At 37.2% G+C, this 27,563-nt stretch overlaps 2 protein-coding genes across 5 annotated transcripts; both read left to right on the plus strand.

The window, feature by feature from the left end:
* The first annotated feature begins 11,290 nt into the window (after positions 1–11,290).
* On the plus strand, positions 11,291–12,779 carry LOC116171670 (retinol-binding protein pinta-like). Of its 2 annotated transcripts, none has more exons than XM_031488640.1 (5): positions 11,291–11,664; positions 11,816–11,975; positions 12,021–12,255; positions 12,435–12,543; positions 12,590–12,779. In XM_031488640.1, exons 1-5 carry the CDS (start codon positions 11,526–11,528, stop codon positions 12,739–12,741), a joined length of 795 nt encoding a protein of 264 aa, XP_031344500.1. In that variant the 5' UTR covers positions 11,291–11,525; the 3' UTR covers positions 12,742–12,779. The 2 variants fall into 2 exon arrangements, with proteins under 2 accessions (XP_031344500.1, XP_031344499.1); XM_031488639.1 differs by having other exon boundaries at positions 11,295–11,664; positions 12,021–12,384; positions 12,590–12,778.
* Positions 12,780–15,529: 2,750 nt separating this feature from the next.
* LOC116171807 lies at positions 15,530–18,191 on the plus strand. Of its 3 annotated transcripts, none has more exons than XM_031488810.1 (3): positions 15,530–15,905; positions 17,033–17,499; positions 17,573–17,725. In XM_031488810.1, exons 1-3 carry the CDS (start codon positions 15,623–15,625, stop codon positions 17,606–17,608), a joined length of 786 nt encoding a protein of 261 aa, XP_031344670.1. In that variant the 5' UTR covers positions 15,530–15,622; the 3' UTR covers positions 17,609–17,725. The 3 variants fall into 3 exon arrangements, with proteins under 3 accessions (XP_031344670.1, XP_031344671.1, XP_031344669.1); XM_031488811.1 differs by having other exon boundaries at positions 17,033–17,370; positions 17,423–17,614; XM_031488809.1 differs by having other exon boundaries at positions 17,033–18,191.
* The last annotated feature ends 9,372 nt before the right edge of the window (positions 18,192–27,563 follow it).

Below are 27,563 nucleotides of genomic sequence, written 5' to 3' on the forward strand. Positions count from 1 at the left end.
AAACAGGTGGTCGTCAAGTTTATTAAAAGACGTCCGATAAGTTTCACTAACCACTATCGGCTATGGCACCTACTACTGGGACACACATTTTCGAATGCATAAAACAGGGCTCTCGTGACTACTTTTATCGACATTTCTTTGGCACAAAGAAGTAGCGACTTTATCGCCTTAGGGCTGTAAAATGTCGCTTATCTCTATTGTTAGTTTACCAGATGACAACATAATATTATAGTGGTATAAATGAGACAATTGCCCACTTTTATTTGTTAATGTACAAAATAAAACCATCTTGTAACTGGGCCCGTTTTCGTTAAAACGACGGTTAGGTAATATTTACCCTACATGCCAAAAACAGAAAACTACATACGCAAACACGCATGAAATGTACAGAATAAATATAAGGACTAGATAATTATCACATTAGTGAATTTCGATGCTGCAGTAGCATCTTCTGACGTTATTCGACTAGACTAAACAGCGCTAGCTGCAACAACTCCCCTATTTAGAAATTAGAAACACCGCTGGAGAAACATTAACACAATTTTTATACCTATCAGCAATTTTTAAACAATGTTATCCTGTATATGTAAGGCATAGTGTCTTGATTTAGCTTTGCTGATTTTGCATTTTTAAGTTCATCATACATGTCCATTGCGTAATTTAGCGTCAGTTTGCTTTTTGATTTTGTTCGAACTCTAATTTTAAAGTTTGTACAATATTTCTACCATAACAAAAGGTAATGTACTTAATTTTAATTGTAATTCTTCGTTTTATTGTGAATTATATTGCCTTCAGGTACTTGTAACTAGGGGTAGGTAACCCTTGAATTTGTTTGTTTCACTTTAAATCCTGCTTTAAATGTATCTTTATTTTGATAGTAAGATTGGCCAGTTGTTAATGATACTTCTATGTTCACACACATTTAGTTTGATTACGATTACCGACTTCAATTTTTTGTGTATGAATCTGCTTTTTTTTAATGTTTTCGTCCGTGCAGAGGCAAATGCCGGAGTGTTAAAATTGCTATTTTTTACAAATGGGAAAGGCGTGGAGTTACCTACTTTTAAATCTATTTGAGCTGGCTACTTTTGAACATATCATCTTTTGTATTAGATTATATAATAAGTCAGATCTAAATTATTCAAATTCATGAGTTATTACTACGGATTGTTAATTTTTGTACAACCTGTGCACTATTTAGTATGTAGGTACGTATATAGGTACTACATATAGACTAGATTGTAAAATAAGGCATGTCCATGGCTCTTGGTAAATAAGATATTAGTGAGCATTTGCATTACCTCCACTTTTTTACTAACGTTTTATCTCTACCTTTAGTAACGAAAATATGTAAATAATTAATAAAAGCATAACATTGAAGCGAGTTCGGGAAATTTTCGATTTTGTTCAGAGATTAGTCACTGATATTCTCACTTTTTAGCGCATTTTTGCAAATTTATTTGTAAAAAGTAGCTTTTAATCTCACTTTGGCTTGCTGGCTCGCTGGCTGGCTGGCAGCAAATGTGGGCGCGTAGAAGAACTATTGTAGAAAGGCAACGGGTGTACGTGTATCTACAAGGCCGTGTAATTTGTCAACCTTAGGGACAGGGCTACATGAGATGGGTTTGGCGACATCTGGGCGTCATCCTCGAGCGTAGTTTACTAACGTGAAGGTTTCTCAGTTTTTTCCTATCTTCTACTACAACTCCTGCGTGGCGGAATTTTGTTCTAGGGGCGAAATTAATAACCTTTTGCGAGGCGCGCGTCTTCGAGAGGCAGTCAACTACACGGGCGCCTTTTACTTTCCGTTGCGAATTTTGTCACGCGGTTAATCTCGTAAATCTCGAATCGCTGTCTCTCTTTTTCGTGTCGCCAATAGAAGCTCGAGCAATGAGAAGTGCCCCAAAAACTAAGTACTATCTTGTGGAAGGTTTTTAGCGAAAACCACCAAAATGTGGGAGTAATATAAGTACCTATGCACCGAAAAAGGAAATGTGGTAGCCTCCGACACGATCTTCCTGATGGTGGAGTCAAATCTTCAAACGCGAATTGCGGGTGAACGGGAAGTCGGAGGTGGATACCGTCAAAGGGAATATGGTAGCTCCCGACACGATCTTACTGATGGTGGAGTCAAATCTTCAAATGCGCATTGGAAGGGAACGGGACATCGGAAGTGGATACCAACAAAGGGAATATGGTAGCCCCCGACAAGATTTTACTGAGGGTGAGGTCAAAACATTAAACGCGAATTGCGGGTGCACGCGGAAAGTGGGAAGCGGGTACCGACAAAGTGAATTTAGTAGTAGTAGCCTTCGACAAGATCTTTTATTGATGGTTGAATCAAAAGTGGCTAATAGAATACTGATCTGCAACATAAAAATGCGCTGAAGTCCCTTCGATCTCACACGAGGACTTTGATAATTTTTCATCTTATTTGATTATATCATATAATAATTATATCGTTCCATTTGAAATTTTCAAAAAAACCTGCAAAGTTTATGTTAATGTCACATCGCGCCCTCTATAACTCATCACATTTACTAACAAGACTCTATTCAAAAGCTGATTCCACGAAGAGAGCGCTTTCCAACAAGACTTATTATGTAAATAAACCGAAGTGACTTTCAAGTCCTTATATAGGTTTCCCTTTCTCCTACGCCTCATATTTTATGAGCTAGAGCAATATGTGCTGCATCAAAATGATGCAAAATTGATACAATATTGCTATGCAAGTATTTTTTATGCATGTTTGTTGGCTATATTTTAGGAAAAAAGTAATTTTTCTACTTAACCATGAATCGTACGCTCTCTAGCGGCAAAGCTAGAAACTTGAAAATAATTTCCAGCGATTTCTCGTGGCCCCTTTTGTTAACAAAAATTTTTTCCCGATGTTTTGCAATTAACGGTTCCATAGATATGACCTGTGCCCATTATTAATGGGACACCCTGTACAATGCACATGAGTGGGTCTTAGTGAAATAGGCGAATAATTGCAACATTGGAACGCTAATTTGAATTTGAGTTTCAAAGTAGTTAGCCCATTTTCCACAACCTCAAACTGCTAGATGTAAATTTTTTTAACTAAATTCCAGGGCCTTCTAGATTTCTTTTTTTCCACTATATGTTATCTAGTTACAATATATAAGTATCTGTATCTGTATCTATTGATACACTGAAACAAAAGTAGATATCTAAAAATGTATCTAGATACAATTTTTTAAATCTGTATCTGTACCTATATAGATACTCAAATAAAAGTATCTGTCACAACACTGTATATGCGTCCCTTAAATCGTGGAAAACACAAACAAGTTTGTGTGTTCCATGATTTAAGGGCCGCATGTATCAATACTGGAGGATAAATTTAGAAGCTATGAATTAAGAAACGAATAACGTTACTTTATCAATTTTATGAGTAACTAGATCGAAATTAAAGTAATTGATATACAAGGGGTTCCATATAAAAAGTCAAATCACATGAGGCTGGCTGGCTTTCAGAACGTGGTGAAATTTCTCTACGATGCTATTGGAACACAGATTGTGGCTTGTATCGCGAAATCGTTGAAATTCAACACAGGAATCAACGGCTTTGAACAACTGCGAGTCAAAATGTCGTCCTTGGTCTCTCGTAACATTGAACGGATTGCCGTGTCAAACTATGGCGACCAATTTTTGATGTTTGGCATTTAATACATTGTCGGGCCCAATTGCGGCAGTCACTTAACAGGGAGGGTTAGACGTAATGCTTACAGGCCATATTCTTAGAAAAGAACGCTAGTGATTGGTAACTTTTGACCCACAAACGCAAAAACGGCGCCGCCGCCGACAGCTACAGGCGATACATCCGTAAAACCCAGCGGAATGATCGGGAAGGGACAACATTGCAAAAACTGGGAAAACTGCAGAAAAACCTAATTCGGAGTAGCCGGCAGAATGTTCTAAACCGATCTAAGGAAATTCTCATCTCTGCCACAGATGAAAAATTCTTACCTCAGTCCAGGTTCGAACATCCGACCTCCGGCTTTATAGCCCAACGTTCATCATTGAACCACAAAGTCAGTAATTTATCAATGTTTCATAAACTATTTGAATTCAACATGCATTTTTTCCGGGAGCGATATGCCCTGGAAGCGAATTTTCCGGGAGCGCATTTTCCGAGTGCGAATTTTCCGGGAGTGAATTATCCGGGCGCGAATTGTCTGGATGCGAATTGTCCTACAACCGAAGTCGGACTGTCCTTAGAACAAGAGGGCGGCAAATTGGAGACCGCGTCAGGCAGCCAAAGTTGTAGGTACGCCACTGAGTACACGGTGTATGAAATATCAAAAGCCTTACTATCTACTACAATTTTAGTTCTACTCACAACTTGTATAGGGTTTGTACCACATTTTAGCGCTTTTTTTAAGAATTAAAAAAATGTACTATTGTTTGCTGTTTTTGAAAGTAACACGTGCATAACTTTTACATACGGCAACTATTGCTCTCAGATGTTGCCAAGTTAAACTTTAGAAAAGGGGGAGGGGGGGGGTAAACACATGTTCTACCCTTCATGGTATTTTAATGAAAGGTCTCATCGAAATAAATTGGTTTGTACAAACTATTCCCATGCGACTCTTCGAGACCAGTGAGCGACTACCCTTCTTTATGTCCTTTTATCAAAGTACGGGGTGGAGGGGGGGGGTGGAACTAGTTTTATCCTTCATGGTACTCTAATTAAAGGTCTCAACGAAAGGAATTACCAACCATATCGCTCCTCCTCGACCTCTTATCGTGATCGGGTATATTCCCTTATACCTCAAGAACGGATTGTCGGAGGAGGGTACTCACAAAGGACGATTGAGACGTCTGCAAGAAATATATCCATTGGTGATGTCAACACAAAAGATATTTCGGTTAAAAAAATGCGCTTTATCTGCACAAGAGTTGTGCACAATTTATACTTGTTTTAAAATTAGGTACTTAACGATTTGTCCGTCCAATCCCACTTCTGCAGTTTCAAACTACTTCCAGGGGAATTGGGCGCCTTCAGATGTTTCTGTCTTATCCTGGTCAAATTTTAAATGCAATTGCTTCTAGTGGTGCCAAGTACTATGCTATTTTGGTTTGAGGAGTTGGAGAGGCCAGTGGAGTAAAAGTAAAACTGTTTTCTCCTTCGTGGTACCATAGTGAAAGATCTTGTCCTTGACGAAAGGAATTGTTTTCTATCCGCTCCTATCCCATCTCGGGAACAGAGTATCAGAAGAGTGTACCTACTCAGTAACTACTCAACTCAGACAGAGAAAATGAAAGGTTTGGATGAAACGTAAACGTCAAATGGGAATATCGATAAATGTCGGAAGACATTGTGCTTCACTCATTTTCATGGAAAAGCTTTCGACGAGTCGGAATTCATAAAATTCCTATTTTAAAATTCTCCCTCGTATAAAATTTACACCCACATTAGTTATTAACTTCCTTGCCTTGCAGGGTCGTAGCCAGGGGGTGGCCAGCCCCACCTAGAACGTGGTCTTGCCCCCACTGGAAATTACGGTTGATGGTTCCTTTACAAAAATTACAGAGGAAGTCTTTATCAAAAACTTCTTAAGCCCCATCTGGAAAAATACCGGCCACCCCTGCTACTTCATTCTGGCTACGGGCCTGCTGCCTTGTGAATGTAAACTCGCCCTTGAACGCAATGCATCCAACGTCCAGGCGGGGTACACAGTAATTCAAAATGATCGTTATAAGGCTGCTGGTATCAACATAAATTGTTAAATGATAATGTTCAACACTATAATTTCTTTGCGTAAAAAATGCTGACGATTTGTTAACACCTACTGGTTTTGAATGGGAAGTTATATTCAACAGTAGGGATTTTTTGAAAAAAATGGTCATTGCAAACATTCACACAAATCCTATCGCGGAAAGCTTCTAATTGCCACTTTTGAAGTTTACAAATAGTTACACGAGTCAAATTTGAAACGCGATTTTTGAAAGTTTAATAATAATTTGATGGCGCTACTACTCATAAATACGTCAGTAGATAACCATGTAAAAGTGCCTATTTTAAGATATCTACTTTTGTAGTATTTAGCAGTACGTCGACACGTATGTCGGCCGCATCTAATAAAGTGAGGACAAGTAGGTCTTGAGGGATTAGCCGGGAATGTAAGAAATACGGGATTCTTTTAAAATAGCGCTAAGTTGACAGCGTGGGTTGAAAGACGGACAACCAACAGCTGTGGAAGCCATCCTGACGGACGTATTCCAACATCACTTTTCACTTTGTATTTTCGGCATAGTGTTCAGAAATTGGAAGGAAACATATTTATAATACCCTGCGGACAGCACCAATATCACCCACAGAAATAAAAACGCTTTGATACGAATTATTGCTCCGACATTTTCGAATATCCGCGCGACGCGAGATATTCTTATCGCATTGATCTTTTAAGCTTTTGATATAGTGAATTTGGCAAATGCTCGGACGTCCATTTAGTAGTATCTAAAAATTATATTTACAACAAAATGATTTGTTTGAAAAGGAAAGATAATTGTTTTAACAAACATTCGGGAACGTTTACTAAACATCAGGATTCCAAATGACAGTTTTCAAAATAAGCAGTAAACATTTTACGGCTTTCTTGCTAGATGGGATAATGATGTAGTTCTTACACGCGCTATTAATTTCAGTTTAAATCATTTCAAACTTTTAGAGCTAAATTTGCAACGTGCTTTCATCTTTTTCATTGCGCCGACACTGGATGACCGAAACGCTGCATTGCTGCAACTAAAAAGCTCTCACTTCTTGTATTGCAACATTGCAACAACAATATTTTTTACCTAAGTGACTTCCATTAAATCTTCCTGCCAATTTAAACACTCTGTACAGTTTTGTGGGGAAAAAACGTCTTGCGTAAGCTAAGGGAAAGAGCCATAAAAATAACACTCAATATGTAAGCACAAAAACACAACCCTTTCAACCATGGGCGTACGCTTCGAGGGTGTTTTGAAAAACATTTCTTAATACATTTTTTTACTTTTGGAATAATCTTCATTATTAACGAGCTCCTAGCGAGTTTATAATTTTTCGGTGTCTCCCGTCTGTCCGTCCGTCCGTTCGTTAGCACGATAACTCATAAACAAATGGACCGATTACGATGAAATTTTGGAGGTGGATTCTTTATAAAATTTGTAGATCGGAGTTCGTGAATTGGCAATGTAGACCGAAAAATAAAGTAGGCCCTTTTGACATCTCCGTTAGTTATGAACCGAATTGCATGAAATTCAATATGCGCATAGCTTTAGCCATATAAAACACAATTCCAAAAGTTGAGCCTAATCGATCAGCATCCACAGTGCCCTTTGCGCATCTCGGCCATTCACAGACCGAATTGCAAACTTTCTTATTTATGAAGGTATTCAAATGAAATTTGATATATAGCCACTTGGAATAAAAGAAAATGTAACATCAATTTCAAAATTTGAGTTTGAGGTTTAAAATTTGGTTTTGCACATGCTGTAGCCATACCCAGGAACTCGTTTGCTATATTTGTTTAATTTATTTTTTTTCAAAAATGCATTGACACTGAACGGGTGAATACAAAAATATTATACAGCAACCAAAAAAGTTTTGTACGTCTCTGCCTTCACCAGCAAGAAAATATTCATTAGGTACTATGTGATGCAGTAACCTCTCACAATTCATCTTGTGCGATAGAAGAGAAACACTGCCGGGCTATCCAATGGGCATAGTAAGCAATAACTACCCCTAAGTTTTGAAATTTAAATGGGACACTGTATATTTGTTAATTTGTAGATTCTGCAGATAATTTTATACCTAATAAGTTGATTACAATTTTTAATATGGATGTCCATGATTGGACTAAACTCGTTTTACTTTGAATAAATCAGGTGTTAAATTACCTAGTAGAATCCAAAAATGTAAAAATATAGTGTTGCATTTAAATTTTCAATCACATGTGGTAAGATATTTATTAGACTTTTAATAGTTGCCCGGCTTATATGTTTTGACAATGGAGCAGTTTAGTCAGCAGAAGTAAAAAATAAGAAATGCTGCCCGAACTTCAAACTATCTCCGACTTCATTCTTTAAATGACCGAAATTAGAGGCAGAAGCTCGAGTAGAAGGGGAATTAACGAAAGAGTTAAGGCGATAGCGGACGAAAGGAAGCAGCAACAGAGGAGGAGCGCAGACGAAGAGTTATAAAAGAACTCCTAATGGTATTAAACATTATCCATTCGATTCAGGAGACCAGATTTGATGCTTAACGACATGATCCATGAAATCAATCAAGTACGTGAGCTAGCTCTGGAAAACCGTGCCGATGAAAAAATTGGGTTTTTCGTGCTTCAATTTCGCCGTACATCTAAGCGTAGACGAATGTGCAATAAGAACAATTGCCAGAAGTCACATCATCATTGAAGGAAATAATTGGACGAAAATTGTAAAACTTATATTTTTTTGTTAATTTTTCTTGGGGCAATCGATTTCGACTAGTTATAAAGTCATCATCAGGCCATTGCGTCAATTTGATTTGGCCTGATGATGACTTTATAATTAGTCGAAATCGATTGCCCCAAGAAAAATTAACAAAAAAATATAAGTTTTACAATTTTCGTCCATTTATTTCCTTCAATACTTTAAACTTATAAAAATGGAGCACTACATCAAACACATCACATCATCATGTCCTTTGGCAAAAAAAAACAGAAGTGATATAGAAAAAAACAAAAAAGTGGAAGAAACACCTGAGTTAGTCAGAAGCAGAACGCAACCCACACAAACAGATATTAAATATGACTGAGTGTGGATTGTTATGCAAGGTAAAAGATTTCACATTTCCGAACAGTTTTCGATGCGATTTCAACCGAGGAATAAAACGAAAAATGCTTTGCAAAAGAATATTGCAAGAAATATCTCCTTCAACTAATGTTCAAGAAAGAGGAATAAAAGACAACGGTAACTGTTTCTATGTTCTCTATTTCGCGATTAGAGAATTCTGTAGCGTGGCTAGAATCGAAGCGGAATTCCGCTTAAATTTTAATTTAAGCGGTATCTTTAAGTTACGTTATTGCTTATATCCTCGATGGACATTTATCTCGAGGCAATAAACCGCCTACAAGTTTCGTCCCCTAAATTATAAAGGATACTTGCAAATTGTTATATATTTAATTCAATTAAAGAATGTTAAATGAAAAGACATTACTATCATACAGTGAATTTGAACTTAATGCAATTAATTAACGAATGCCTGATAAAATTGGACATTTCTACTAACATCGCTCTACGATCGAGTTTCTATCCAATATCAATTCCTCTAAAACCAGATTAAGGACACGCACAAACCGGAAGTTTTTCTTTGTTATTGCTTCTTGTCGCATAGCGGAATTCTGTGTAGGAATGAACTATAAATATTATGAGAATTCATGCGCATCGAAACCGTATAACACCAATATTGTTTTTCTTCCGGTTTATATTAAAATGCGAAAAGGACTGCAACGCATTAAATCGGAGTAGTTAGTTCTAAAACCGGCCGTTTAGCAATATTGCCAGCAGTTTTCTATGTAAGCTGGGTTTTCAGTCTTACCTTCGGGAGGCACGAGTCGGTTGAGACGGTGATTACAAGGGTTTAGAAATCAAAAAACGCATTTACAGTTTGTAGCGCATTTTTTAAAAATTAAAAAAATGTGCTATTGTTTGCGTTTTGTCCGTTCGTCCGGGTCCGGACCCACTTCTGCCGTTTCGAACTACTTCTAGGGGAATGGTCCTAGAGTCCTGGAATTTTTTGCAGTAAGTAACCTATACACCTATACCTTGAAGGTGTGCCAGACGGCCATCAAATTTCGCTGTCTAAAAGCCCCCCCCCCCCCCCACGAATTATTTCAGGAGATGCTGTTTTTTAACTTTTACATACGGCAACCAATTGGTTTCAGATTTTGCATACAAATGCCTTTAGTAGTGCCAAGTTACACTTTAGCAAATGGGTGGGGTGGGAGGGGGTAAACACATGTTCTATCCTTCATGGTATTCTAATGAAAGGTCTCATCGAAATAAATTGGTTTGTACTAACTATAACTTTCCCGTGTCTCAAGGTCTCAATGAAAGGAATTAATTTCTACCAACCATAGCCGTCCTCCTCGACCTCTTATCGTAATCGGGTATATTCCCTTATACCTCAAGAACGGATTGTCGGAATAGGGTACTCACAAAGGGCGATTGAGGCGTCTGCAAGAAATATATCCATTGGTGACGTCAAAACAAAAGGTATTTCGGTTAAAAAAAATGCACTTTATCTGCACAAGAGTTGTGCACAATTTATACTTGTTTCTTACATCTGCATATTCACACTTCAACTTTGACGTTGTCGACTCTGCCCGTTTTTCTATTGTAAGGGTCCTTTCCAATTATTAGTTAATTCCGCAACGATTTTTTTGCTTCCCTACCCTCCACTTTCTCATTGTAGGTATCCTCTTTCGACATTTAGTTCTCGAGTTTGAAGCATCCGGCGGATGCACCAAATTCCTATATCCTCAATTTCCCCTTTTTTAATACCCTGTTACGATACTTCTCGAGATACATAGTGTTGACCGTATACTGTAATGACAGAGGTAGACTTTGTCCAAAACTTTAATTTTTCCTTTGTGAGTAATCCGACATTACGCTAAAGGGGTGGAGGTGGGGGTTGATGAAAAATGATTAGCTTCGTCGATACTTTTCATTAGAGTACCTACCTATCATGAAGATCAAAAGATTTACCTCCCCTGTTCCCTACGACATTTATTATGGGCGCGAGGCGACTATGCAGAATTTGATGTATTTTGATCGTCTGATGCATTTTTCAGCATTCCCTTCTAATAACTTTTTGCACAAATAGAAAGCATAATTAGTGAAAATGTGAAGACCAGGAAAAAAGCTTTATGGTCCACATTAGTCGATTGGTCTAAAAATCTGTACCTAATTTGTATTAGAGTCGCTTGATAGGTAATAAACAGTACCTAAACTCATGTGCAAAGACATTTTCCAAAAAAAATGAACACCATATTGTCCGCACTTTGTCCCTTTGTCGATCCATCTGTACCACTACTAGTATTCCAGTTTAAGCTTTTTCGTTGTGGTTCTTTCTTATAGTACCTACCTGGTAAGTAGTAGTACATACCATGCGCGAGCAAATGAATTAATTTGGATTTGGATGTATATATATATAATATACAGACGGCGATTTAAACGAGTACCTATAAATAAGTAGTGGTTTTCTTTCACCATATTATCGCGTACTCGACTTTGAACGAAAAACCCAAAAACACGATATACGGGTTTGTTAAAGTAATTGTATTTTGCTTTGTTGTTGGAGACGAATCAAGAAAACGTGACACGTTAGTGAACGTTTTGATAAGTTATCAATTCTAATTTTTGTGGTGCCCTTGAAAATTACTTACTTTGTAAGTGTTTATGATAGTCAAACTTGCTTAAGTAAGCATAATTTACCAACATACAATTCTTTCGCGAACATTTCAAGATTTAATATGAACGTGCGGTTGTTGCCTTCCAATTTACAGTCTTATGCAATTAAAGAATGTAAGGAAGATCCCAGTCGAGTTCCCGAGGACGTTGCTCACATAAGAGAATGGCTTACCAAACAACCTCATTTGAAAACCAGAACAGGTTAGTTACTAGTCCCTTAATTTCTTTTTGGCCATGAATGTTTTCTTGTATAGATTATGTTTAAGTGGAGTTTAGCCATTAGGCATTCATTATGTCATTTAAGTCAAGCAAACGATTTCCAATACAAATTCCTCATTTTTTATTTTCACAGACGATCAATGGATATTAAGATTTTTACGAGGATGCAAGTTTAGTTTAGATAAAACGAAGGAAAAACTAAACAACTTTTATACCCTTAGAAGTGCCCTTCCAGAATTTTTCGCTAACAGAGACCCATACCTACCAAAAATACAACAGATCCTTCAACTGGGGTAAGACCGATACCTTATCCAATAACTTGCTAAGAAAAATTTCAGAGCTATTTTACCCATTGACGTTCCGGAAGGACCGAAAGTACTTCTGCACAGAACTACCAATATTGATCCATCGCAAGTGTTGTTAATCGACGTAATTAAAGTATGGTCTATGATAGCGGATATTATGTTAAATGAAGACGATCATGGCGCAATTTATGGCTATCGTATTATCATAGATTTGGACACATTAAATGCAAATCATCTCTTACAAGCTACCCCTATTGTAACTAAAAAGGTAGTTGTGTGTTTGAAAAACGTTTACCCTTACCGTTTGAAAGGAGCCTATTTTATTAATATGCCTTCAATTTTTGAAAGTATATTAAATCTAGGAAAAGTTCTTGTGGGAAAAAAGCTCAGCAGTAGAGTAAGCAATGGGCAAAACGATTAATTTAAAGTCAACGCCCATATTTTTAGATAACTGTGATTTCGAAAGATAGTATACAATCTTTGTGCGAGCATGTTCCCATTTCGGCTCTTCCTGTGGAATATGGCGGTTGCGGTGAAACGCTTGAGGAACTTACAGGTTATACCTAGATGTGTTTGAACATTAATTAAAATTTGTGTTTTAGTAAAATGGAAGCACAAGGTAGAAAGCTACAAAGAGTGGTTTTTGGAAGAAGCAACTTACGGTTGTGATGAAAGTAAGCGTATTTCTGAATCATACACGCCATCGGACAGTTTTGGAATTAATGGGTCGTTTAGGAAATTAAATATTGATTGAATTTGTAGCATCGTTATCTGAATTAATAAACAAAAATTGTTTAATCTCCAAAGACGGGTGTGTATGTGTTTTCTAGATATTTTCTCCTTTACGTAAAGTAATTGAAGCCATATTCATCTTGTGAGTTTGAAATGCTGAAGTCATATAATAATTAGCGCATTTTTACCTGGATTTTTTGCAATAGGTAGCCTATACCGTGAAGACGTATTAAGGGCGGCCTTCCCCCACCAATTATTTCTGTTAATAGAGGGAGAGGGAGCGGACACGTTCGACCCTTGATGGTATTCTAATGAGAGGTATCATTGAAAAGAATTGCTTTCTACCAACTACAACTTTCTCCTGCGACTCTTTGTCGAGAGTGAGTGGTTACAGAGGGGAGGGGAGTTGAAAATTGGTTTTATCTTTCATTTTATTCCAATTAAAGGTCTCAGTGGAAAGTTTTCTACTTGTTCTTTATCGAAATCGGTAGGCGTGAGAGGGATAGGGACTAGTTTTATCCTTCATGGTATTCTATGGTAAGGTCTCAACGAAAGGTATTAATTTCTGCGAACCACAGTTTTACTCCTCAACTCTTTATCGAGAACAACCGAGTGCCGGAGGAGAATACTTACAAAGCGAGATTGGAACAATCAACTGTTATAGCTGTGGAGAACCGAGGATTACCCCTAGTAATTGCTCGAAATGCCATCCGGCACCTACTGCACACTGAGCCAGCGTCGAGGCATGGATAGGTAATTATCTAGTGCGTTTATTAAGCGTAAGGACGTGTTAAGGCGTAGTGAGGTTGTCATTTACTATGTATATGTAAAAGGGTATGGGGAAAAGTATAGGCAACGATAGTATGCAGTTCTCACGATTAGACGGGGATGGAGGTAAGTGCGGCAACGTGTACATTCCGCTGATGGTCGGATGCATGGTTTTGTACAGGTGACATCCGAAAAATGGCAAAATCTCCCACAAAGTATGTGCACGTTAATTCTCGCCCTATATGCAAATGATTATGTGGTTCCATATGGTGATGACATTACTATCTGATCGGTAAATCACAAAATATGAAGGCTTTACACTAATAAATGGAGCTCCCCAGGCTGAGAAGCGAGAGTGTCAATGCGCTTGTATCCCAAATACACGTATCCAAGATAAGGATGTCTATTATGGGGATCTTTGAAACCATAGAAGATACGACGGTGGTCAAATTTCCACAAAACCAGAAAATCCCGAAGAATATGCTAAAACAGACCAAAATTTGCCAATTTCCTTTTCATTTTTTCTGATGTTATTTGAACAGATACAAAATAATTGAAAAAAACTTTCTCATTGGCACGTTTGAGCTCTACAAGACACTGTGATATGATAATCCACCCTTATGGTTAGGCAACACACCTTCACATATGAAACAAAAATATGATATGTTCTGTATATAACCAATCGACCGTTTTGCGCAGATGTTGAATACTAGGGGATTTTCGTAACGAAACTAGGGGGAAAAAAGAGTGTGGCGGAAGAACGGGGTCGACGGAAGGCATCACGTGTTCCTGGTTTTTTATTCTTGATTATTTTGGTTGTGGTGGTTTGAAGGTGTAATTACAGGTAGTAACCATTTTATTCTTTCTTGTACTAACTATTAATCATTGAATTTCTTGGCACAATTTGATACTATTTACATTTTTCTGATTATACATAAACTGCGATATCTAAATATGGCGTACTCCAAGCTTTGTTTTTGAGTACCGTTATGGCTCAATGGTAGAGCGTTGAGTTATAAATCCGGAGGTCGGGTGTTCGAACCTGGGTTGAGGTGAATTTTTCATCTGTGGCAGAGATGGGAATTACCTTAGATCAGTTTCGAGCCTTCTGCCGGCTACTCCGAATTAGGTTTTCCTGCAGTTTTCCTAATTTGTAAGGTAAATACCGGAGTAGTATAGAACAACTTAAGACCTTCTGCAGAGACACCTCTAAAAAGCATTATGCGGGTCACTCTGTAATTGGGCGCAAGCCTGTTGAGGGCCCAGAACAAGAGAGGGAGAATAAATAGAATAAATAGATGAATCGCGTTTGTTATACTGTATAGGTGATTGTGCCATTATTTTGTTTTATTAAGTATTTATTTCTGTATTCACGAGGAGTTGATTATCACTGCGATGTTGCTCTGTTCAATTGATTTGTAACTATTCCGTAAGGGAAGCACCTAATACAGTTTGATATCTCACTTTCTTATTCGTGGCGCGCTGCAGTTCTTGTGCGTTAGCTACACAAAGGGGGGGGGTCTCTCTTATTTGATGTTTCGATATTTGTGTGTGTAAGTGGTTCAACGTCTTCGTGAAGCAGGTACCTAATACAGTTCGACCATTCGCTGTATCTGTTGCCTACTCGTCTCGTGCGGATTGCAGTTCTTGGCATCTTAGCAATGCGAGATATTTAGAGGCCCTCTCATTAATATTTCCTCTATTTAAAATATGTTCTGCTTGAGCAATAATCGATTTTCACATGATTACTTGCTATTGGCATTCTCACATGTAGTGTTCGTGTTAAATTAATTTATGTTAACTGAAGGCTGGAGTAAAGCCACACCATTTGCATGTTTCCTATGTACATGCAATTTATTATTTTACGAGTTGTGTTAGCTCACTTGATCGTACAGGTATTTTGATGTGTTTTTGTACTGAATTGATTTATCAGGTTTTCCATTGCATTTATGATCGTCGTGTATGTTTTGTTTTTAGGAATTTGTTTAAATGCATTTGATTTGATTATCTGATTTTTATCATACAATTTGAGATGTTTTATTTAGGCCCTTGGCTCACCAAACCTACACGATAACGATCCGATGCCGATACGATGCTGAAAAATATCATCTGCTTATCGTATCCAAATCGATCTCATGTTTTATATACACAATTCTCACACCAAAGATACATTCGGCCGATACGTCGTACGATTTTCGGCTGCCGACTCGACATGTCAGACGTCCAGACGATTTCAGTTACTGTTTGGGCAGTCTGCAGTTATGGCGCATCAAAAGGCTGAATGTGAATTTAACCTCAAACTTGTAGAAGCAGTCGAAAATTTTCCTTGCTTATATAATTATAAGCTGGCAGAATATGCTAGAAAAGATATCACTGAAAAAGCATGGACAGAAGTGGCAAAAGAAGTAAACGACACAGGTATGTACTGTTTTTTACCAATTTATTAATAACTTAGTACAAACAATGTGCGTAGTGTGTAGATATTCATTTATCGTTTACATAAAATCGTCAGTAATAAAAGTTTGTGAGAAACTTTTAATTAATCCTCGTTTACTCTGTAATTCCATTGCCATGGAAGAGCTACACGTGGTTGTAGAAAATATTGAGCTAAATAATTTCTCAAAGTATGTGCATTGGATCGGCCATCAATAGTAATCTGTTCGTCACCATTTGCATGGACGTTGGCTAATATTTCGTGAGGTTCTTGTTCTTCTTGTGGAAACTGTGTTGTTAAATATGCTCGTCCTTCTCTGTTACGAACATAATTATGAAGAATACATACTGCCCGAATTATGTTATTCACAGATTTTACTGCTTTACAACGAACAGAATTCAGCAACACTTGAAATTTTTGTGTCATCATGCCAAATGCACATTCAACGGTCTTACGACCTCGACTGAGTCTGTAATTGAATATTCTGCTCGTGTTATTCAGTGTTCGTTTTGGATAAGGTCTCATAAGATATTTTGAAAGTGGAAATGCTTCGTCACCAACAAAGTAATATGGAAAACTTTGTTGCAATTCATCATTTGGTAACAATCTTGGTTCCGGCAAATCTCGTCCTTGTTGTAGCCATTTGCCCATTCTTGACGCTCTAAAAATGCCGCCATCACAATTTCTACCAGCATACCCCGTTTCTATCATAATAAAGTTACCATCAGCATCACTGCACGCCAGTAAAACGATAGAGTGAAACGATTTATAATTAAAATTTTCGGATCCGCTTCCAGGAATTTTCTGTATTCTAATATGCTTCCCGTCAATAGCTCCTAGGCAGTTTGGAAGATTCCACAACTGCTGATAGCGATCTGCTATTAATAGCCACTGATCTTTGTTCGAAATTGGCATATATTGTTCTTGTAAACTTGACCAAATAGCAGATGTAGTTTCTATTACAATACGTCCAATTGTATTATTTCCTCGAGCAAAATAAAATGCAAGAGCGCTGAACGTACATCCTGAGGCCAAATATCTGTAAAAATTTGTGTAACTATAAATGATTTGGTCAAGAGGTATATGCATGTTTTCTTTGTTTCTATTACAGTGAGCAAATGCAAGCAGAAATGGCAGAATGTAAGAACAGCTTTTGTGAGGAACTTGAAGTCACCTCCAAGTGGATCAGGTGCAAAATCCAAAAAACCGTATTATTTAGCAGAACATATGCAATTTGTGTTGCCATTTGTGAAACCCAACACACCTGACAGTGACACACAGGGCAATATACCATCAACTTCTGAACAACATAGTGAAGATGAAAGCGAAAGTATCGATGAAAGCACTGCAATTGCAGATAATACTGATGAAGCTGATGCCACGCAAGCTTCACAGGGTATTGGAAATGATGGAACACAAACGATTAACAGAAAAAAGTCCGCTAACACGGTAACAAACAAAAGAAAACCTGAATTGTCCGATGCTGATAGAGCGTTTGTAGAATTCTGCGATATTCGCAAAAAGAAAACTACCGATGCTGATCCAAATCAGATGTTTCTATTGAGCTTGCTTCCGGAGGTGAATGCAATGAATCCTCTACAGATGAGACGATTCAAACGAGAGGTTTTGAATTTAATTGACAATATTTTAGATGGAAAACCAGCATTCAGTAACCAATATTTTTTGAACAATACCACACCTTCATCCGCATCACCATATATTAGCGGCAACCAAAATTCCTTCCCAACAAGAAACGCATCCAATACTCCTTCACCTGCGCCATCTTCTTATTATAGTGAACATTCGTGGCCATCAAGAACCAGTACTCCTGCAACCGCAACGTCATCACCGAGGTCATCACTTTATGATAGCAACAATATGGAACCATCTCTGATTACCACAAATTTTCGACAATTGCCACAAACTGATCCCCACAATGGATGGAAACCAAGCAGCAGCAACACTGATTATGATTTAACTTATTTGCATTAACCATTGTAAAAAAACCTATATAATAAACACGTTATACACTTACCTAAGCGTTATTAAAAGTCTTTCTTCAACGCTCACACATTGTCGGTAGTTCGTATCTTTTTTTTGAATATATGGTCGCAGTTTTTCAACCAGTTCAAGAAAAAGTTCTTTAGACATCCGATAAAATGATCTAAACTTTACGGGATCCTGCGCAAGTTCTTTGGCAGCAATAAACATCCTTCGTTTTTTATTATTAGCGATATATGGATGTATCCACCATCTTCTTGTCTTATTAGATTTTCGTTGCTTTTTTCGATTTCGCAAATACCAATACATAGCAACGACATCATCCCCGTCACTTGACATTGCCGACTGTACTGATCAAAAAATGTAGGAAACAAGTAGGCCCAATGGAAGAAGAGCAGATCGCGAGCTTGTTGGCTGGTATATCGTGCCGGCATCGGATCGTTATCGTGTAGGTTTGGTAAGCGAAGGGCCTTATGTGTACTTTCTCTTGCATTTTATTGCCTGTAAGTGATTTATTTAATGTATTTGTGTGCCCTATGCCGGGGTTTTTGTCCCGTAGAAGGTATAGCCTTGTGGTGTGCGTAATATATTTATTTGTTCTTATCATTTCTTACGCACAAAAGTTCTGTCTTTTATTTAATTCCCTTCCCGATTATGTCTCACATCCCAACACATACAAGAACCGATTACATAACGTAGTAGTTCATTCGTGCCACCCATATCGAGCCGACTGCCATCCAAATTCAAAAGTACCGCGAAACGTCCATCGTTTCGACTTGAAAGGTGGCTCTGCTCGTAGTTTTTCTCTTTCCCAGAGTTGCCAACGGTAAGTATAGGGTGTCGACGTTTTCAGTGTCGGCTTGATAGACCCCTAGAACCATTAAAACACCATAGAGAGATTTTCAATACAACGTTTTGTTTCGGAGAAATCGGCACAAATTTTATTTTCGTGTATAGTCCGTAAAAAATAGTACACACTGTATTGAGTAGCATTTTTTTTACGAATACAACGATGTACGGCACTCAAATAAAAACAAAGGTTGGTACGAAAGTTGTCCATGAAAGAGTGACCGAGGTGTAAGTAGTATCAAAGACTATCCTGGAGGAAGATAGTCTTTGGTAGTATACATGCACCTTACTCCACTTCTAGTTCTTGTGATATCCGCCTCCGCCCTTCGTCCTCTAAACGTCAGCGCATTGCACTGCGGGTTTTCTCAAAAACACAAGTTATTTTATACCGACAAATTACGGGGCTTTCACCCACGTTGAGTTTTAGTTTATGTAATTGTAAATATGCTTCTATTCAATTCCTGTAGGTACCCCATTAGAAATGGATTGACGAAAAAAAGAAAATTGCCAATACTGTAAGTACTTTGCAAAATGAATGCAATATAACCCTGGAATTGTTGATAAACTTTTATCTAAATGCCGTTGACAAGCAGGGATATTTAAAAATTTAGGATCATACACATTGAAAGTGAAAAATTTTGCTATATTCTCCACCGCCCTCTAAACTTCAGCTCATGGGTCGCCTCCTACGATACGCAGTGCCCTCTGCGGTAGGGTTATTCTTCCACGAGTAGGTAAATGTCAGAACACATCACGCAAAATCTGAAAAATTAAATAACAGATCGAGTCAAGGAAGTGCGTTGACGGGCTCCCGTTACAGCAGACGCTTCATATAGTAGTCATTGAAATGTATGTGTAAGGAAGATATGGAATATTTACTACTCTCTAATTCTTCTAACAAGAGCACTAAATTCATTGTGAAATAAGAAAAAGAAGATATCTCGAAAAATGGTTTCATCTTTATCATCTAGAATCCAGAGATCCGGAACATCTAATTAAGTGAGGGATTTAAAATTATTAAATGTAAATAGTTATGGATGTACAAGTGTTCTTAATGATACTTTCATCCCTAATAATAACTAGATAATATTGTATGTGTTTATACAACATCTGTATAAATAATAAACGGTGTTTGGAATCGGTTTGTTTAAGCTCATTAATCTTATTTATTAAATAGACTTGTTAAGAATAGTATCCACATTGGCAAGATCCAAGCTCTGAACCCCAATTTATGCACAGTAACGAAATGTAACGAAAATAAAAAATGCTGAATGAAATTCTGAACAAAAAAAAATAAAGACGTTAAAATAAATTATACACTTAAATGTTCTCGTAGAAGACGTTAAATGACAGGCGTTTGTAGGCAAATAAACATGTCAAATATTTGGGTTGTTTACTTTTCGGTTAATAAACTGTTATACTTAATAGTGCTATTTTTGTGTTTTTTTTTAATAGACCGTGACCTTTTCGGGGCGAGAGCAATTTGAATTATTACATTTTTTGTTCTATGCAGAACTGTTACATTGGAATATATTGTACCTACCTTTGTTGCTCGTTTCGTGAACGAATGATGCGCGAAACAAACAGCACATCTCCAAATTAACGAGATCGTCTTGTGAAAAATATTTTTTACAAAATTATTACTAGATCTATACGTAATTAAGTACCTACATCACTTGATATAAATATATCACGACGTTCGAGTTTAAGAAGTACGCAAATTTTAAAATTTTAGGTCCTTCCTAAAGACCTGCACTCTCTTGAAAGAAATGGTTCACTTTCTATAAACTGTATCTTTTTTTATACCCGAACTCTTTCAATGGTATGCTTCTATTAATTCTTTACATATTTTCCGTTACTAAAGGAAAAGAAAAAAAAAGCATAATGCAAATGCTGGCTAATGTTTTATTTACGAAAGGCCATGCACCTGCTTTTTTTACAGTTTACAATTACTCAGTCCGAATAACATTCTGAATCATTGTTCACGGAGGGTAAATATAAGTGAAAAATCTGGAGCAATATCTACAATACACAAAAATTAACAATCCGAGGAAGTAACTCTAATCTGACTCTAATCTAACACAAAATTTAATATGCTCAAAAGTAGCCAACTCAAATAGATTTAAAAGCAATTTCACTCCTTTCCGATTTGTGAAAAATAACATTCCGAAGTCTCTTACATAAAGTAAATGAAATACTTTGCTAATTAGCGAGACCTTCTCCAATCCAGAAGGTATCTCGAGGGCCTGGATACGGTAACCTTAGACTGAAGTTGTACTTCGAGATGAATGCCACTAAGTAATTTTAACACTCCAGCATTTACCCTTGCACGGCCGAAACAGTTAAAGACATTTAAAAAAGACAGATTCATACACAAACAATTATTGAAGTCGCTAATCAAACTCAACAATTTTAAACACGAACGGGCCAATATTAAACAAATCAAAATAAGAATAACGTTTAAAGTGAAACAATTAAATAACAAGCAAATTCAAGGGTTACATACCCCTAGTTACAAATAGCTATAGTCAATACAAGTCACAATAAAACGAAGAGTTACAATTAAAATTAAGTACATTATTACCTTTTGTTATGGCACAAATATTAGACAAAATTGACAATTAAAGTTCGAACAAAATCAACTGGACTCTTACTGAACGCAGAATGCAGTGACGCTAAATTTTACAATGGACCTGTGGACCAATGAATTACAAAATGCAAAATCAGCAAAGCTATATTAAGACACTATTTTCTACATATACAAATTAACATCGTTTAAAAATTGCTAATATAAGGAAAGAGCCCCCAAATATTGTTGAAGACGGGCCGCTAAAATGTAGTTACGCCACTGTCAGGGATACCAAACTATTTCCAGAACTCCGCTATAATGTGTTACTCCAAAGAGTATATAACGGTTACTCAATAATCCGAAGCAATAGCAAAATTTTCAAGTTTTTTATGGTAAGTATCAAAAATTATAAAAAGTTTACTACCAATCTACATACTTTAAATTTGTGGCCAGTGCCGTACTTCTGGATAGTCAAGGGAGATTTCTTTATTTCGGGGATATTTTGCATTGTCTTGTCCTAAAAGAAACGAGGATAACAGGTAAACGCACTTCTTACTTTTCGTTGTTAACACACCGCGATGTATTCCCACTTATACAGTGTGATTGATTTTGCGTGTCCAAGCGAATATTTGTCTTATTATTGGAGTAAGAAAGTTTAAGAAGCAAAAATACCCTACTTTCAATTTCTGATAAAGCTATACATATTCAAACAAGCATAAATTGTGCACAACTCTTGTGCAGATAAAGCGCATTTTTTTGTAACCGAAATAGTGTTTCTTTTGATCACCAATGGATATATTTCTTGCAGACGTCTCAATCGCCCTTTGTAGTACCCTCTTCCGAAAGGGAATATACCAGATCACGATAGGAGGTCGATGAGGAGGGCTATGGTTGGTAGAAATTAATTCCTTTCATTAAAGTACCATGAAGGATAAAACTAGTTCCCTCCCCTCCCCTCCACTCCGTACTTTGTTAAGAGGACAGAAAGAAGGGCAATAGTTGGTAGAAAACGGATCCTTTCGTTGATACCTTTAATTAGAATACAATGAGAGATAAAATTAATTTTTAACCCCCCCCCCTCCCCCTCACGGGAAAGTTAAAGTTTGTACAAACCAATTTATTTCGATGAGACCTTTCATTAGAATACCATGAAGTGAAGGGTAGAACATGTGTTTATCCCCCCCCCCCTTTCTAAAGTTTAACTTGGCACCATTAAAGGCATGCTTTTGAAAAATCTGAGACCAATTGGTTGTCGTATTTAAAGGTTATGCACGTTTTACTTTCAAAAACAGCATATCAGGAAATAATTCATGGAGACAGCGAAATTTGATGGCCTTCTAGCACACCTTCAAGGTATAGGCTACCTACTGCACAAAATTCCAGAATTCTAGGACCATTCCCCTAGAAGCAGGGACCCGGACCGGACCAAACAAGAACCGAAAACCGGACGGAAACAGGTACTTTTTTCTGGACCGAAATCCGACCCAAAACCGTTATTCCTTCAGAAATGGAATCGTATTGAGAACCCATATTACTTTTTCGGTTCTTTTCGGTTTTTTTATGGTAACAGGTTATTGAAAGTTGAAGGACGCGCCGGCATTATGGGTGGCGCTAATTTAACCACTACTTTAAAAAAATAAAAACGGAGGGGCGAGGTTTTAGAAAATAAAATTTTCTGTTTTTTAGTAATAAATTAAGTGTAAATACATATTTTCCTCTTCCTCCTTTATTCCCCTTGATATAAATCAGCTACACTGACGATACGTCACGTTTTGATATTCATGACTTTTTCTTCACACCTATTAATTAACAAATCACGTTAATGAATTTTTTGAATGCCATACTTTCTGAAAAACTAGAACCGAAACTAACCGTTATGGACCGAAAAAATGCGCAGAACCGAAACGTTAATTTCTTTTTAGAACCGAAACCGGACCGGAACCGATATTTCATTTGGGTCCGGGTTCCTGCCTAGAAGTAGTTCGAAACGGCAAAAGTGGGTCCGGACTTTTATTTCTTTTATTTCCGCAGTTACTGCGATTGTTTTAAAAACAATACCTACTGTAGGTTTAATTTCTAAGGTAACACTTGATTTTTTGAATATGCAGTTTTATCAGAATTTGAAAGTAGTGTTTTTTTACTTTTTTCTTATCTCCAATAATAAAATAAATATACGCTTGGACACGCAAAATCAATGCTATTTTATACTTTCGCTGCACAATTACTCTATGGCACTTTAGTCTTTTTCACTTTCACTATAAAATAATATATACTTTGCAATTCTAAAAGACTATGGGCACACGTGTGTCCGAATCAAAATATCGATTTGTTTATGCAAAAATGTCTGTTTATTAACGAGCTCTTAGCTAGTTCATGATTTTGGCTTATCTGTCCGTCCGTCTATGGACTCCCAAACGGTTTCGAATTTTCCAATTCTGTTTTCAGTATTTTGTTTATAATCATCCAAGGAAGAACTGATTAAATGTTCAGTCATTCAGGAGCCCGTTTGAAATATTTGTTATAAGTTTATTTTAATTTATTAAATGTGAGCCTCCATTTTTCTTTCTATTGATACATTGTACACTAGAAAATTACAGCAAGTGATGAAAATCTAATATGAAGGCTTTTGTAGAAAATTAAACAATATGGAAATTTAAATAGGTAGGTATACCTACGGAAAGTCACTGCAATCTGTACATTTGGATTTATTTCATTTTCGAGGGAAAGCAAGGAAAACATGGAAGGATACAACATGGAGAATCAGCTGAAGATTTAAACTTACCAATAAGGCGTAAATCCGCTGGTAGCCTGAAGTAAAACATTGTATTTTGTTGGGTTTGATTATCACGAGGCCCATACAAGAATGGCATCATAATGTGTCATAAACAATGTAAAATTTTATCAGGTTTGAAGTTAATAAAAATTGTGACTTTTGAAGTAGGTCACAGGATCCCGAATTTATTTTTATTGTCACGCCGCGCCGTTAGTTCATAAACGCTGCACCAAGGAAATAAACTCGCTGTGAAACATACTTGCAAAATAAAACTTACATGGCATGCCTATAAAACATACATGCGTACATATTATTTCTTTGCGTCCATATGTTAAAAGTGTTTTAAGCCCTCACTTTATAAGATGTAGTATTAGCAGCTGAAGTCTTCGCCGCCGCCGCCGCCGTCCGGATACCGACACTTTATGAACGACTTCCACCCTTTTTAACACTTGCGCCACTTCTCACACCTCCCCTAAAATGTTTGCACAAACTGGTCATTAAATATTTAGAGATCCCGTTATTTATGTTCACCTACAAATAACCCTTAGATAGTTGTTGTTGCGAGTAAATATATCAATGTCGTATAAAGAGTGTTAATGGGCCACTTGAGATCAGTCGTGTGTTTTTTTACCCGGGTTATCTAATTTATTTCTCTGTTCGAATTAACAAGTAGGAAGTAAACACCTAAGATTTCGTTCGTTTATGTATCTACTGATCGATCTCGTCTCATACGTTCTTCATTTCAAGTACCTACAGCAGGTACCTTTATCGATGATTTTTCGACAGAAAATTATTAGTCATCCTTGAAAGACGAAAATAAATGTGTTTCAAACTTGTTTTCAAAAAGTCCATATTAACAATCGCTTTGACATGATGCCCAAATTGCCCTATTGTACAGGGTGAGTCAACGATTGCGCGGAGTAACTTAATGCCTTGAAGATAAGATTTTTCGATAGAGTGCTTTTGTATTATGATAGGTATGGTTGAATATTCTCCACACATTTTAAAAATATTTGGAATTATACAGGATGCGCCCACAAAGTAGGGCGCCCAAATGGTACATTTTTTTAAAGAGAACCCCCTCTCAATGGCGGATTTGCATATAGGCACACTAGGCACGTGCCTAGGGGCGGCATCTTTAGAGGGCGGTATTTTTTGCACTATATTTATTTTAGGTAACATTTTTTTAAAACTATCATAGTTGTTCCTATTTTGAAACACGGTAAAAATCCGGAGGACGCGAAGTCCTATCGTCCTATTTCTTTACTGTCATGCATATTTAAAATGTTTGAACGTATGGTCAAAAATAGAATAGAATGGTGGTTAGACACAAATAATAAGCATAATCCTTGTCAATTCGGTTTTAAACGAGGATATGGGACGAGCGATGCCTTGACAAAGTTCGTCTCAGAGGTACAAATCAGTTTGGGAAAAAAGGAAACTTTAGGAGCAGTTTTTATTGATTTTAAAGACGCCTACGGCTGTGTAAAACTCCATATTTTGAGACAAAATCTATGTGATCTAGGCTTTCCGCCAGTGGTAGCCAGTAACCTCATTAACCTTTACACAGATCGAAAACTTTTTATTAGGACGTGGATGGGCAAGCTTATTGGGCCAAGAATGGTATATGAGGGCCTCCCTCAAGGATCAATAAATAGCCCCTTATTATTTAACATTTACACATTAGATATGTTCCAAATATTTGAGGATGACATTAAGGTTGTACAGTATGCTGATGATTTTGTTATTTATTCATCCCACAAAAATGAGAACATTGTTAAAGAAAAGTTGGAAAAAGCAATCAAAGAAATTAAGAATTGGATGCTAAATACTGGGTTAATTCTGTGCCCGGAAAAGTCGTCGGTAGTATTCTTCTCCAGTAAACGTACCTATAACTCAGGAAACATACTTTTAGATGATTCTCAGTTCAAAGTTGTCAAAAATGTTAAATATTTGGGGCTCATTTTAAATTACAACCTTAACTGGTCAAGTCATATTAGCGATTTAATAAGCAAATGTGAGAAATCTTTAAACATCTTACGCCTAATGACAAGAGTTGGTTGGGGGTTGGACATATCCGTGGCTTTAAAAATATACAAAGGTCTCACAAGAAGCTTAATTGACTATGGGTTGCACCTTTACGGCTCCGCTTGCAGCACGCAAATAAAACGTATCTCCGTTATCCAGAACAAAGCTCTTAGACAATGTATCGGGGCCATGAAATCTACTCCAGTGGAAGCCCTATACGTCGAAGCTCAGGAACCTCCGATATCCCTTCGCATAAAATTCTTAGCAGCCAAATATATAACAAAAATAATAGCTTTAAACTTGGAAGACCTAGGGCGCACTTTAACCAATCTGGCAATTGAGGACAACATATCACCCTATTGGATGAAAAAGAAATCACCGCCTTTGTCAGAAGCTTATGTTTGGGTGTCCGACCTGGAAGTTCCCCTGTTATTACAAAATAGACCTAATGTGTCCTTTCTGCAATATGAAACAACAGTATTGCCAACATTCTTTCCCAACTACATAGGCCACCCAGTCTATGACAAGCAGCTCTTTAATAGCATATTGGAGGATTAAAAAACCTGGGATGTAATTTTCACCGACGGGTCTAAGAATGAACTTGGAGTTGGTTGTGCCTTTTACGATCTTCGAACGAAATTTTCCCGTCAATATAAATTAAATGAGATATCTACTATCTTCACGGCTGAAGCAACAGCTGTATTACAGGCTGTGAAGTTTTTTGGTAGTAGGAATTCTTTTAAAAACCTTGCTATCATGACTGATAGTCAGAGCGTCCTCAAAAGTCTCAATACGCGGAAACATTACTACCTAGAGAATCCTTTGGTGACAGCAATAATAGCAGAAGCGTGCAAAATTAAGGAGAGGGGTTCTGAGGTGGTTTTTTATTGGGCGAAAGCACACGTTGGCTTGAAACACAATGAAATAACAGATAACTTGGCAAAATTAGCAGTTGTTAGTGGAGAGGTTATAACTCAGAATATACCGAGGTCAGATTTTGTGGGTTTTGTCAAGTCACATATTACGAACAAGTGGGACATACACTGGAAACAGTACTATAGCAATCAGATGACTCATTATGCAAGAATTCACCCAACTGTTAAGTTTAGCCCTTGGTACGCAAATAATTTCGTATGTAGAAGATACTATACGGCCATAGCACGACTTAAGTTTGGTCATGGAAGATACCCTTCCCATCTATTTAAAATTGGTGTTTTGGAGTCTCCCGCCTGTTCATGTGGTTTTGAAAGCGCTGACCTTAATCATATTTTTTTCGGGTGCAGTAAAACTGAACAATCTTCCGATCGAATGATGTCACAACTAATCAATTGTAAAATTAGTCGGCCCATTAATATAACTTCACTGCTAGCCAGTAATGACAAGAAAATTTATGATCATCTCATTGAATTTCTTATTAATATT

Source organism: Photinus pyralis, unplaced genomic scaffold (assembly GCF_008802855.1).
Source record: "Photinus pyralis isolate 1611_PpyrPB1 unplaced genomic scaffold, Ppyr1.3 Ppyr1.4_LG5, whole genome shotgun sequence".
Classification (NCBI taxonomy): Eukaryota; Metazoa; Arthropoda; class Insecta; order Coleoptera; family Lampyridae; genus Photinus; species Photinus pyralis.

Bases quoted from the DNA above. Each gene is read 5' to 3' on its own strand.
- LOC116171807 (XM_031488809.1), top strand. From the start codon at position 15,623: ATGTTTTATATACACAATTCTCACACCAAAGATACATTCGGCCGATAC. The intron at 15,906-17,032 runs GTATGTACTGTT...TTTCTATTACAG, and splicing joins AAAAGAAGTAAACGACACAG to TGAGCAAATGCAAGCAGAAA.
- LOC116171670 (XM_031488639.1), top strand. From the start codon at position 11,526: ATGAACGTGCGGTTGTTGCCTTCCAATTTACAGTCTTATGCAATTAAA. The intron at 11,665-11,815 runs GTTAGTTACTAG...TTATTTTCACAG, and splicing joins TCATTTGAAAACCAGAACAG to ACGATCAATGGATATTAAGA. The intron at 11,976-12,020 runs GTAAGACCGATA...GAAAAATTTCAG, and splicing joins CAACAGATCCTTCAACTGGG to AGCTATTTTACCCATTGACG.